The 13,584-nt window shown below is 56.5% G+C and overlaps 3 protein-coding genes across 3 annotated transcripts; 2 read left to right on the top strand and 1 right to left on the bottom strand.

Annotated features, from left to right (window-relative positions):
* The first annotated feature begins 2,857 nt into the window (after positions 1 to 2,857).
* Positions 2,858 to 5,598, top strand: B0I36DRAFT_122620 (kinase-like domain-containing protein). The gene is made up of 3 exons (XM_046148059.1): positions 2,858 to 3,351; positions 3,426 to 4,990; positions 5,064 to 5,598. The coding sequence occupies exons 1-3, from the start codon at positions 3,303 to 3,305 to the stop codon at positions 5,268 to 5,270; spliced, it is 1,821 nt and encodes a 606-aa protein (XP_046013088.1). The 5' UTR covers positions 2,858 to 3,302; the 3' UTR covers positions 5,271 to 5,598.
* Positions 5,599 to 6,541: 943 nt separating this feature from the next.
* B0I36DRAFT_242324 (glucose-6-phosphate isomerase) lies at positions 6,542 to 8,328 on the top strand (the record flags this gene model as incomplete). Its single annotated transcript, XM_046149896.1, has 3 exons — positions 6,542 to 7,035; positions 7,109 to 7,642; positions 7,707 to 8,328. The coding sequence occupies 3 exons, from the start codon at positions 6,542 to 6,544 to the stop codon at positions 8,326 to 8,328; spliced, it is 1,650 nt and encodes a 549-aa protein (XP_046013087.1).
* Positions 8,329 to 8,950: 622 nt separating this feature from the next.
* On the bottom strand, positions 8,951 to 12,652 carry B0I36DRAFT_243454 (histone deacetylase domain-containing protein; the record flags this gene model as incomplete). Its single annotated transcript, XM_046149985.1, has 3 exons — positions 8,951 to 9,813; positions 9,898 to 10,144; positions 10,205 to 12,652. The coding sequence occupies 3 exons, from the start codon at positions 12,650 to 12,652 to the stop codon at positions 8,951 to 8,953; spliced, it is 3,558 nt and encodes a 1,185-aa protein (XP_046013086.1).
* Between the last annotated feature and the right edge of the window lie 932 nt (positions 12,653 to 13,584).

The following is a 13,584-nucleotide window of genomic DNA, read 5'->3' as shown; positions in this document are numbered from 1 at the left end:
GCCGGTGAACTGGCGCTGCTCGCTGTCGACGCCGCCCAGGAACATGTACTTGTTGAACATGAAGGTCTGTTCTGGATCCATCTTGCGACGCGCACGGTAGCGCTGGATCCATTCCTCGATGCGGCTGTGCAGAGTTGGAAATTTATGTCAGTAAGTGACGAGAGGCTGGGTCAAAGGTCCTGCTATGGTCGCACTTACTCGATAAAAAGGCGATCCCTGTCATCTTGTCAGCTTTTCGATCAGATAAAGAAACACGGGCGATTTCGAGTGTACACGTACTTGGAGTACAGCTCCTCCTCAAGGAGAGCTTCAGCTGGAGTCAGGGGGGCGTCGGCGAAGAATTCTGGCCTCTATGTCAGCTCAGTTGCCTCCACCCAAGGACTTTGAAACACTGTCCAGCGAGCTCATCCGTAGGTACGTACCCTCGAAACCTGTGACCGGGTTTCTCTTCTTCTTCTTGCTCTTGCTCTTGCTCTTCTTCTTTTTCTTCTTGGGCTTCTGGGCGTCCTTGTCCACGTCAGATGTTGCCTCGTCATTTGCGTTGTTCCCAGCAAGAAAGTGACTGTCTACATCCTGGGCTGCATCCTTGTGGTTAGACGGCTGGCTGGGGGCGTGGTCGGGCTCAGTTGTATCACAGATGTCGCTGGCAGCAGAGTTACGATCTTGCTCCGCTGTGTTTGTGCGGTGTGAAGTCGACGTGAGATTGTCGTGAGCGGGCATGCTGAGATGTCCTGTCATTCTGTCGACCGCGAGAGTCACCTTGGCGCTGCCTTGCAATAGACTCCGAGACTCTTGTGATGCTGCCTGCACGCGTATGCTGCGAATCTCTGAGTAACAAGATATGCGATTGGCGGCCAATGTGATGGAGTGTGAGCACGCCCCAGAGTCGATGGCGAAGCTGTGGGTTGTCCGCGTACTAAAGTATTCAGGACGTGAAGAGCATTGGAGGAATGATAGATGTGAAGAATCACAACTCAAGCTTGGGCCTAAAGCAAGACTGTCTATGGCGAAATACCGAATAGCTAGAGGTGGCTGAATGTCGTTGCACGGAAGAATGTTTTTACTGAGGGCCGCGTCTTCGGGTATTTGCAACGGCCATTGTCTTGTCTAAAGGGATTGATGTTCCCTCGGTGCCTGACGCTGTTGAGCGACGGACAGGTGCCTTCATCAGCTGCCGTTTGCACAGTGCTGAGGCGTTTGCAGGTTCTCGCTTGCCATGAGTGTCACGTCTCCTCCTCTCGTGCCGCTCAGGTGGCTGCCGAGGCTGTCTGATTGCAGCTTTAGCTAATGAGTCAAGCGAGACTCATCATTATCAGTTCGTTCACCTACGGATCAATTTTCCTGCGCGCATACCTCTATGAAGATAGTACGTAGGAAGCAATGAATGTGTGACGCACTCTTGTTGAGTAAGTGGCGGGCGCCTCGAAAAGGCATCTCCATCCTCTGGGACATTATCTTTCGACATTCATGCAGACGTCAATCGCAAGTCGTGGTCTCGTGGAGGCACGCGTCCTGCGATGAGTGGTGAGCCCCATCTCAGTTCTAGATTTGTGACCACGACGTTCGCACCGTTTCTACCGATAGCCTCAGGGCAATGACACAGAGCAACCTCAGCCTACCATGTTACAATATGGACCTCGGAGAGGGGGGGCCAGCAGAGAGCACGCGACCATGCCAACTCATGGAAAGCAAAGGGCCAAGCGTCCATGCACGTTGTTCAAGTTAGCAGCAATGGTTATCGTATGTGGAATATGCTCTTGACCGTGCACGGGACGAGAAGAGCCAACTGCGACTACAGCATGGGATAGTATCACACGATATACTGAAAATAGGATAGGGCCGAGCACGCACGGCTTTGTCGCGTTGCAGCAACGGTGCCTGAAACGGACACGAAAGGGGCCAAGGCCTCCCGATGAGAGTGCGAGACGTGGTCGATGGCCCGGGACCGTCAGATGGCCCATGCCGTGCAAAATGTCCGTTGAATTACAGCTCGTGGCGCAGGCTCGGGTATAATCCATGTTGCATCCCGCGACGATAGGAGTCCCTGACCCTGGCAGTTGGCCACGATGTTGAGACGGGCCACTACGAGGATATCCACTCCAGCTCATTGTGGACAAGCTGTCCGGCTGGAGCGGGCGTTTGCGTGGTGGATAGGGGCCTCTTCCTGCTGAAGGTTCACTCGACAAGTTGCCAGCACCTGCGCATGGCTGCAGGCCTTGCAAGCACGACGAGACGAAGTGGTGCAGGCGAGCGACTTCTAGAAGATTGACGTATTGAGACAAAGAAAGGATCATCCTTGCCCAAAGGACGCGAGCGGACGGGCACGCCTTCGCCCCCCTCCCAATTCGCCCCTCCCGCCCGAACCCGCCGCCCCTGCGGTTAGCGATTTAGTGTCCGAAGTTGCTCGCATGTAGCTTCGCAGCGGCCATGGGGTTTCCATGGTGGCCCTGGAGTCCTGCATGGAAGTGTCCAAAAGGCAGTATCATGAGCAGCCTCAGTCCCTGGCCGACATGGCTTGGCCCGCGTCGATAGTCCATGACCTGCTGCTGGCCACGGAGATGTTGCAGTGTGGCCATGATCGTCTTTGCCCCTGAAAATTGCCGTCTCCACGCAGGCGGACGCCAGTCTTGTGCACTGCCACGCCTACCGAGCTGAGAGATTCGCGGCCGCCGTGGTGTGCAATTGGCCCAGCCGTGTACCAAGGAGGGTCGGAGGTTGTCTAAGCGCAGTGGCACGCTCACTCGCTCGCTCGTGTTGGGCCATCCTGTTCCAGGTCCAGCTACGACATGGTGGTAGCAAGCAGTGCTTATTAACGCTGTGTCATTTCCAAGGCGGCCCCCCTCTTCGAACCCCCGACCCCACATCCACCCCCTTCCAAGCCGACCGTTCCTCCACGACACGACCATCATCGCAATCCGCTTCCCACCTAAGCCTTCTACCTCATTCTCGGCTGCTTCCATATCCTCATCCTCTCGCTTCGTACGACTCTACAGCAGCCAAAATGTCGTGGAAGCTCACCAAGAGTAAGCTGCCTCCTCCTGGCCATACCACGTTCCTCACCAGCGCATCACCTCCTGCATACCTCGCCTGCCGCTCTGTGCCCACGTTGTCAGCGTGCCTCCAAGGGTCTGCTCGACCTGCATTGCGGAACAAGCAGCTCTTATCGCATCGCAGCTCCTTGACTGGATCAGAGATGACACTGACACCATGAATCAGAATTGAAAGACACCCACCTGGGGGCGGCCCTCCCGGGCTTCTCCAGAACTCCATCGACCTCTACCATTACCGACAAGGACGAGAAGATGGTTTCCACCCCTACGACGCCGAACCCCAGTGACCCCAATGCCATCGGTAAGCTGTTACGACCAGCGCCAGCTTGCGCTTCCGCCCCCTCGAATCTTCTTGCTAACCTCAACCGCTTGTAGCCGCGTCAGAGGCTCTCGTGCAGGAGCCGGTGCTTAAGCCTCCTAAGCCCGGTATCCTCGTAGTCACCCTTCACGAAGGTCAGGGGTTCTCTTTGCCAGAGTCAGCTCGGAATGCCTTCAGCTCGCAACATGGCGGTTCCATGTCGACAGGGAACGCTCTCAACGCCGCTGGCTCGGTCAGGCCTGGCTCCTCCTCGCGTCAGGTTGCCGGTTCTTTCGCCAACGGCTCCGCCCGACCTCAGACCTCTGCTGGAGGCTTTTCCGGCATTCCTTCAAACCACGGTCGAATCTCGAGCAAATACCTCCCCTATGCGCTGCTGGATTTCGACAAGGTCCAGGTCTTCGTCAACTCCGTCTCCGGCACGCCAGAGAACCCGTTGTGGGCAGGCGACAACACGCAGTATAAGTTTGATGTTTCTCGTGTCACAGATCTTAATGTTCATCTCTACATGCGCAACCCCAACGCCCCTCCTGGTGCGGGACGAAGCCAGGACATCTTCATTGGCGCCGTGCGGATCCAGCCCCGCTTCGAGGAGAGACAGACTTTCGTGGACGATCCCAAGGCCAGCAAGAAGGACCGGGAGAAGGCGGCTGCCGACTTTGCCAACCGTGAGCGGACCCTTGGGCACTCTGGACAGGACATTCTGGATGTTCAATACGGCACCGGCAAGCTCAAGATCGGCGTGGCCTACGTTGAGAACAGGGCGGGCAAGCTCAAGATTGAGGATTTTGAGCTGCTCAAGGTTGTTGGCAAGGGCAGTTTCGGCAAAGTCATGCAGGTGCGCAAGAAGGACACCAACCGTATCTATGCCTTGAAGACAATTCGCAAGGCACACATTATCTCGCGGTCTGAAGTGGCGCACACATTGGCCGAAAGATCGGTTCTTGCTCAGATCAACAACCCCTTTATTGTACCGCTCAAGTTCACCTTCCAGTCGCCAGAGAAGCTCTACTTCGTCCTAGCATTTGTCAACGGTGGCGAGCTCTTCCACCATTTGCAGAAGGAACAGCGTTTCGACGTCAACCGGGCCAGATTCTACACTGCCGAACTTCTCTGTGCCCTCGAGTGCTTGCACGGCTTCAACGTCATCTACCGCGATCTCAAGCCAGAGAATATCCTGCTCGACTATCAGGGCCACATTGCCCTGTGCGATTTTGGTCTTTGCAAGCTCGACATGAAGGACGAGGACAGGACGAACACCTTCTGTGGCACCCCCGAGTATCTGGCTCCTGAGCTGCTCATGGGCCAGGGATACAACAAGACTGTCGATTGGTGGACTCTCGGTGTCCTCCTGTACGAGATGTTGACTGGACTACCTCCGTTTTATGACGAGAACACCAACGAGATGTACCGCAAGATCTTGTCGGAGCCTCTCCACTTCCCCAGCGCCGACATTGTGCCACCAGCGGCCAAGGACTTGCTAGCCAAGCTACTCAACCGCAACCCGGAGGAGCGCTTAGGCGCGAATGGCAGCGCCGAGATCAAGGCCCATCCGTTCTTCCACGCCATTGACTGGCGCAAGCTGCTCCAGCGCAAGTACGAGCCAACGTTCAAGCCCAGTGTGGTAAGTCCAACTTTTTGAGAATTCGTATGCAAGTTGCTTGAGGTAGACTTGAGCTGACACGCGTGGTGCAAAGATTGATGCGCTTGATACTGCCAACTTCGACCCTGGCTTCACCGGCGAGGCACCCCAGGACTCGTTTGTAGAAGGCCCGGTGCTCTCGCAGACGATGCAGAACCAGTTTGCAGGATTCAGCTACAACCGACCGATTGCGGGTCTCGGAGACGCTGGCGGCAGTGTCAAGGACCCCTCCTTTGTCGGCAGCATCCAGGACCGGCGCTAAGCATTTGTGGTGAATGACTGTGATCGGCGGCAGCGACGGGGCGGGACAGAGCACTCTGTGCGGTGATGCTTGAGACCAGGCTGCCCTTGGAACGTTGCAGGTCGCGGCGCATGGAGGGAAAGCAGAACAGTGGCATTTTCATACGGCGTTTTGGGCAGGCGTTATCTTTGTGCTTGGAGAGAAGGCAGACAAGAGGCGCGCTTTTTTGCGAGCTTGGGTTTGTGAATTTCTTGCCCGCAAGAATGGCAGCATTACATGGATGCAGGGGAAGCAACAGGGGTCCAGTAGATAGACACAATACAGTCTGTTGCGACAAACACGAAGAGGCTGGGGACAAAGTTTTGGGCGCAGCTGCTGGTTGCATCGCGGTAGGCAAGTCGTCCTGGCGCTACACTACGTGCGGCAGACGGACGCGGCCGGATTGGCTGCTTGGCCCCGCCGGTTCTTTTCCAGCTCGTGCAGGGAAGGTCGAGTCCAGTCCAGTCCAGCGAGGTACCCACTGGCTCCCGCCGGTGCCGGGCGCAGGGCAGGGCCGGACGGGGCAAATTGCCGTCATCAGTGGTGGGATCCGGACGGCTATCGCAATCGCAGCCAATCCAGCCCTCACTCAGCCCCCACGGGTTGAGTCGAGCTTGAGCACCGTCTCCAAGACTGCTTGCTCCTCGAGCGTTCATACTCTGTGGTGTGTTCCCAGTCCCACAGGGCTTCAGAGCTGCCATTGCGTTGTTTGTGTATCTTGTTGTTTGTTGGTGAAGCAGCTCGGAAGCTCTGGCGGGATGCATACATCGGAGCTCTGGCGTGTTACCCCGCCAGCATATTATGGAAGCTCATGGTGCGCGCATTTGATGTCATAGGGCGCCGGGGCAGAGGGGCGGGCCACAGCTCGTGTCTGTCTGTCAGCAACCTGCAGCTTGTGGGCACCGGCCGGTGGAGGAGATGGAGAGGAACTGCAGCAATCCATGGATGTCTGGTGTGGCACTCATTGGTGGCTGCTGCTGTCGCCATGCATCTCAAGACGGTGCCCCACCATCGTCACCATGGCATGGCGCCGCTCGTTCCCATTGCGGGCAGTCGCGACCCAGCTGTGCCTCTGGCCGTTTCACCCCAGCCCGTCTGGTCCTCCTCTTAGGTAGCCTACCACACACGTCGAGACAACCAAAGCTTTGAGCCTTTTGCTACTCCTTCTTCCCACTCCCATCTTCCCCCACTGACACCCTTCCTCCAATCCACAGCTCGGCTTGCACCACAACACACAATCCACAGCCCCCAAGATGGTTCAAGCTACCTCTCTCCCCAGCTGGGCGTCGCTCGACGACCACTACCGGAGCACCGGCAAGACCTTTGTCCTCAAGGAGGCCTTTGCTTCCGACCCGGACCGCTTCAGCAAGCTCAGCAAGACCTTCTCCGTCAACGGCACAGACGTCCTCTTTGACTTCAGCAAGAACCTCGTCACCGAGGAGACCATCGACCTGCTCGTCAAGCTCGCCACCGAGGCCGGCCTGGAGAAGAAGCGCGATGCCATGTTCAATGGCGAGAAGATCAACTTCACCGAGCAGCGTGCCGTCTACCACCCCGCCCTCCGCAACGTCGGCGGCTGGGAGATGAAGGTTGACGGCCAGGACGTCATGAACGTCAAGGGCGGCGTCAACGATGTCCTCAACCACATGAAGGAGTTCTCCGAGCAGGTCCGCTCTGGCGAGTGGAAAGGCTTCACGGGCAAGAAGCTGACCAACATCATCAACATCGGCATTGGTGGTTCTGATCTGTAAGTGAGACCTCTCAACGGGTCCTTTTGTGGACTGAGCCATCGCTAATTGTGACAATGTCCTCTCCTGCAGCGGCCCTGTCATGGTTACCGAGGCTCTCAAGTACTACGGCGCCGAGGACATGACTCTGCACTTCGTCTCCAACATCGACGGCACCCACATCAGCGAGGCTCTCAAGGCCTCGGACCCCGAGACCACCCTCTTCCTTGTCGCCTCCAAGACTTTCACAACCGCCGAGACCACCACCAACGCCAACACGGCCAAAACGTGGTTCCTGGAGAAGACTGGCGGCAAGGGCGAGATTGCCAAGCACTTCGTCGCTCTGTCCACCAACGAGGCCGAGGTCACCAAGTTCGGTATCGACAGCAAGAACATGTTCGGCTTTGAGAGCTGGGTTGGTGGCCGCTACTCCGTCTGGAGTGCTATTGGCCTGAGTGTTGCCCTCTACATTGGCTTCGACAACTTCCACAAGTTCCTGAGCGGTGCTCACGCCATGGACAAGCACTTCCGTGAGACTCCTCTCAAGGACAACATTCCCGTCCTTGCTGGTCTCCTCAGTGTCTGGTACAGCGACTTCTTTGGTGCCCAGACTCACCTTGTTGCTCCGTAAGCCGCCTTTCCCTCTTCTGGTGCTTAATTTTGAGATGTCTGGCTTACATATATGTCGCAGCTTCGACCAATACCTGCACCGCTTCCCGGCTTACCTCCAGCAACTTTCCATGGAGTCGAACGGCAAGACCATCACATCGGATGGCTCACCAGCCAAGTACACGACCGGCCCGATCCTCTTCGGCGAGCCCTGCACCAATGCTCAGCACTCTTTCTTCCAGCTTGTCCACCAAGGCACGAAGCTCATCCCCACTGACTTCATCCTCGCTGCCAAGTCGCACAACCCCATCTCCGACAACCTGCACCAGAAGATGCTGGCGTCCAACTACCTTGCCCAGGCTGAGGCTCTCATGATTGGAAAGACTGCCGACCAGGTCCGCGCTGAGGGTACACCCGAGGAGCTGGTTCCCCACAAGGTCTTCCTTGGCAACCGCCCTACCACAAGTATCCTTGTTGGCGGCACCATTGGCCCTGCCGAGCTCGGTGCCTTGATCGTCTACTACGAGCACCTCACCTTCACAGAGGCTGCCATCTGGGATATCAACGCGTTCGACCAGTGGGGTGTCGAGCTTGGCAAGGTGCTCGCCAAGAAGATTCTGTCCGAACTCGATAGTGCAGATGCGGGCAAGCACGATTCCAGCACTGGCAGTCTGATCAGTGCTTTCAAGAAGTATGCCGCCTGACTACCTGAAGATGATGAGGTTCCAGGCAAAGCTGGCGAGCGTTCTCGGCTATGAGAGGGGCAAGCACTTTGTCTGTGAGTATCTTGATATCCTGCCAGTGTTCCTCAGAGTAACATTGTAGCATAAAATAATGATGATGGCTAGAGACAAAATCTGGCAAGACAGTGTTTTGCAGACGGGCGACAGTGATTGAAAGTCAAATTGTGAGATTTAATTAACAACGTCGTGCTTGACTGCCAAAATCCTTCTCAAATCTTAAAATGGGCCCCTCCGGTTAAAAGCATTAAAACACCCATGTTCAGAATGACTGCTTTCTGAAATGGGACCTTTTCCTGTAAATCCATCTCGGACGGAAGGACTTCGCTCGCACTCTCCAGCAGAACGCCACGACTCCACGATAGAAGGGAGGGTAATTGAGGGTATCATGTTGCGCAGAAGCACTAGCAGGCGCCAGCAAGTATCAAACCATCTAATCAGTGCACAAGCAACGATTTCAGGACAGGGTATGTGCAGACAGTTGTTTTCTCCTTGCTAGATCTTGGCACGTTATATATTGTCGGCAAAACGACAAAAGGGTTTCGCGTGAAATTACTTGCTTCAGACTTTTGTTCCGTGAACCAGATCAGTGCCCCGTCTTTGAGGGATCCGTAACTGGGCTAGACTGGTTCGAGGTGCCTGGCGGAGCACCTGTCCTGGGCTGCGCAAACGAGAGCTTTGAAGTCGCCGTGAAGTGGTGTCCGCCAAGCTTCCCAGGCTTGGAGAACTTGACCGGGCTTGGCGAGGCCAGATCGGGTCGGTCGGACGTCTTGGGCTCGAAGTGAGCTGGCGTGCCCATGTTTGGCTCGAGAATCTTGACAGGGCCAGTGAGCGGCACGCTCATCCCAGGAGGGCCTTCTGGCTGATACGGAACAAAGAGGTCGGGCTCGGCTGCCGGTTGCGCAGCCGGCGTGGAGGGCGAGCTGGGGCGAAACTCTGGTACGACCTGTTCAGGCTCCGGGGAAAGTTCGTGTTTGACAGTGGGGCTGGCGTTGTAATCCAGAGGGATCGCAACGTTGTCCTCGATCTTGATGCTCGACACTGCCGGTGGTGCTGTGAAAGGAGCTTGTGGGGTGCCGTTAGAAGAACCCAGGGTATTATGGGCAGACACATCGAAACCTGGCGTCACAGGTGCTTCATCATGAGCAACGCTGCTGGAACTGCCTGCCACAGTGTCCATTGCATGTGAACCAGCTAGTTCAGTTGAGGCGCTCAATGATTCCGTCATCGCTTGCTGGCCTAGTGCTGCCTTCCTTTCGGCCTCGGCTCGAGCTCGCTCTTCTTTCTTTTCTTTTGTGAGAACATTGATCTTGATTCTCTTCATACCATTCGTGATGTTGTCTAGCTCATCTCTGCCGAGCGACGCGCGAGTCCGCGCAGGTCGCTCAGATGCAGGAATAGGTGGCAACGGTGGAGTCTCAATTGAAGGCACCTTTGTCTTTGACGATTCTGAAGAGGTGCGAATGAGTAAGGGTGCCTTAGGTTTTGTGGCTGTGGACGGTGCGCCGCTTGTGTCTTTCGGTTTGCGCGCACGAGGTTTAGCTGGGGACGACCTCGGCGTGGCCCTTGTCTTCTTGACCGTCAGTGCTGGCGGGACAGATGTTTGCACCACTGTTGCTGGTTCACCTGTCCCTTGCGTCGCTGAAGTTGTTTCGTTGTTGGGAGCTTGCTCTGAAGATTCGTGCGTGGCTGTCAATATGGTCGACGAAGCACTAAGTCGTCGACTATGATTCCTTGCATGTGTGCCTTGTGTAGGTGTCGGAGTATTGCGGCCAGAAGTCTGCAACAAGTCAGTTTTCTATCGATTCCACGGCAACTCAACCTTGTTTAGATCACCTACCTTTTCTTTTGAGGATATTGTCGCACCTCCGACAGTCTTCCTTCTGTTTCTGCCGAGATCTTCGACCTCTAGAGGCTCAGCTGCCTTCACTGGCCGTCTCTCACGCAAAGACATTCGCGTCGACGCCCGAGATGGCGTGGGTGGAGGTGGCGGTTTGTTGGCAGCATCGAGCGCGATTGCCGCAGCTTGCCGAGCCCGCCGGGCCTTGGTCTCGGCATTTAGTTGTTCCCAGGTGAAACTGGTTGTCTGACGATCACTGGGCACAAGGAGCTTGCCCAGCTCCTGTACGGCAGCGGGCCAGGGAACATCAGGAGGAGGTGGTGTAGGCACCCGGTACATGATTGTCTGCGTGCCGCTCAAGCCTGATGTTCCGGACATGCTTCGCTTGGTTTTGGCGAGATCTGTCTCCCTGGCCGTGGAAGCATGGGTAGGGGAGAAGTACGTCGGCACAATGGTCGTGCGCGGTTTTTTGGGCTCCTGTGCTGGGGGCGAGACATATGTGTCGAAGCGGTCTAGTTCTGTTCTGGACCACCAGTTCGGATCGTATGGGAATCCTGGTACCTTGAGAGCATTGAGTTCCGCATCCGTCATCGTACTCCGACGCCGACCCAAGGACGCAATCCTGCTACTCAACTCCTGATTGAGTTCTGGCTTGATCTCGTCCTTGGGGTTGATGGAATCTGTACCTGCAAGACCTCCGAGATGGCTTAGAACGCCGGAGTAGAGGGCTCGATCGCTATATCCGCCTTCTAGCACACTCATTACTCGGCCGTCCACACTCAGACCCTCTTCTGACGCAATTTTAACGACGTCTCGAGTGAGACGAGCATAGAACTCCGTTGGCACATTCACCTTGTGACGCTGCATGCCATCGGTCTCGTACTCGCTTGCGTCGAAGCCGGCAGATAAGAAAATCGCACCCCGTGGCTCCTGCCCCATCGCACGGTACTTCTCCGTCTGCGATTTGCAGTACTGGCGAGTCTTCTCCAGGAGGATGGAGTATCTCGACTGGTAAAGTTTCCAAAACTCGACCTCGGTTTTCCACTCGTGAAGGTGGACGTTCCACACGTTCTGGCCATGGGCGTTGTCTATGCAGACGCTCGCATTTCGAACCTTTTCTTCATCGCCCCATTCGCAGGGGAACGAGTTGATGTCATGCACACTGAAATAGCCGATAGACGTCTTCTTCCACGCTGCTGCGTTTTTGGTAAGGCCACGTTGATTGTGTTCCCAAGCGATTGCCTGTGAGCCGTCACCGTGATGCAGGTCAAAATCGATGATCGCAGCATGTGTCAGGCCGTGGTTGAGTATGCCGTGCATGATGCCTACATGCACGTTGTTTACCCAGCAAAACCCCGATGGGTAAGAGGCAGAGCAGTGATGGCCAGGCGGGCGTACAGCCACAAAGGCACGCTTGTGGCCGGATTGAGAGAAGATGGCATCAACAGCATCACAAACAGCCCCGAGAGCACCCTCAAAAGCAGCTCGCGACTCCGCACAGAGATATAGGTCGCCCTCATGGAACTTCTGTGGAGGCTCTGCGTCCGGGCCCCGATCCATTTCTGGTCGCTTGAGCTCATTTCCTGTGACTGCAAGCTTCGTGTCTGCAGTCTCGCACATAAAGTCGAGCTCTTCCATCCATTTCGTTCCGTGGACATTGGTAACCACAGCATCGGTCAGAGACACGGAGCGAGTGGTCTTGTGTATGTGAAAAGGAACACTGTCTAATGTCGCTGGGTCGAGATCCGGGTGGATTGGGTATTTGCCATCGCTGTGTCGATCTCCGAGACGCACGTAGGCCATGGCCACGCCAAGGACGCTGGCGGCCAGCCGCTCTGGCCTTTCTACAATGCTGAAAAGGTGGCCCTTGCTGGCCTTGGGGCGGGAGAAGCGGTGGCCGTAGCAGGCATCGTGTATGACAACGATGGTCTCCGCAGAATGGGGCCTTTGCGTGGCATGCAGGAGCTCGAGTTCCTTCTTGAAGTAATCTCGCGCGACGGAGGCTGGCGTCGCAGCAGGCTTGGGTACATAGTCGACAGCCAGCTGAGCCTGTGTGTTGAGTGGCGACCTGGGGGCGACACTTGGCGAGCGCAAGTTTGTGGCGCTGGATTTGCGGGACGGAGCACGCTGAGGGGTTGCGCCGTTGGCGGATCTGAGAGATGTGGTGGAAGCCTTCTTGAGCAGAGTCGGCGTGGCTGAGCGAGAGTGCGGGCTGCCTGTGCTACCCGCGGCGGAAGTGGTCTTGCTCAAAGGAGCCCATGATGGGCGACGGCTGGTTACTGAAGGCGAGCGTGAAGGCGCACTAGGCGATACGGACAGGTTCGATGGTGATGTCGAAAGCGAGAGCTTGTCGAGGGACTGAAGCAAGTCGTGGTCGCTATGCGACAGGGCATTGCTTCTAGCCGCCGTGGGCACATCGACGGGCACTGGTTTCCCTGGAGAGCTCATGATGTCAGGGCTAGATGCTTGCTGGAGTCGAGCAAGATATCACGGCGCGTAGCCCGATGCTAGCGCAGAAGTCGCAGCCAGTTGAGGAAGTGGCATTCAGCAGCTGCTCCTGAAATGTTGTCGGTGCGTCGCAATGCGTGTGAGAGTCGTCCGACCCGCCTTTCGATAGTTGCGGGAAGTTGTGCGCAGCCGTGTTGTGCAGAGTTGTGAAGCCGCCATGTCGTGGTCACGCGTCGCGGAAACCACAAGGCGTTCAGGGTCTGCCGCAGCGAGTGAGTGCCGCGGCCGCCTTTGGATCGACGTCAATCTGGCATGCATGGCCCTGGCAGCGGCCTCCCTGGTGGGGGGCGCGGGCACTGATTGGTGCCAGCCACGGTTTCCTGGCCAGGCAAAACAATGCACAACAAAACAAAGGACAGGGCAGCGGGCGAGTACCTATGGCACAGGCATCACGTTGTGGCTGGCGTTGAGAAGAAACACGCGTGTGCTTCACATGAGCAGACCACGGCAGCGCCAGCATCTGACAACATTGGCCTTGCGAATCCAGGGCAAAGCTTCAAAGCTGGCAGATGCGGGCACCTCGGCCTCTGGTGCCTTGCTAGAACAATTTGGATGGGACCCGCGTCTGGCCCCGGCCTTCCCAGGTCCGGAAAGCCTCCTCCACTGCCAAATGCCCTGCTGGTAAAGAACCGACGACAAATGGAGGAGGCGTTTGTGCGCATTAATAAAATACGCCCTCTGAAGATCATCCTACACAAAGTGTACCTCGAGGTAGTAGATGACATGTAGCGCCGCACGCTCCCCAGGCCGCGGAAAATACGCTCTGAAACAAGTGCATGTATTCCGACAGCGGAGCTCTTCGCCGTCCAAGTCCGCCAAATCAGCATGTGCAGGGCCCACTGAAACCGCCGCCCTCTCGGCCTGTGGGCAGA

The sequence above is a fragment of the Microdochium trichocladiopsis genome (assembly GCF_020744255.1).
Source record: "Microdochium trichocladiopsis strain MPI-CAGE-CH-0230 chromosome Unknown B0I36scaffold_5, whole genome shotgun sequence".
NCBI lineage: Eukaryota > Fungi > Ascomycota > Sordariomycetes > Xylariales > Microdochiaceae > Microdochium > Microdochium trichocladiopsis.
Note: the sequence above shows the minus strand (reverse complement) of the source record. Positions and strands in the feature narration are given on the sequence as shown.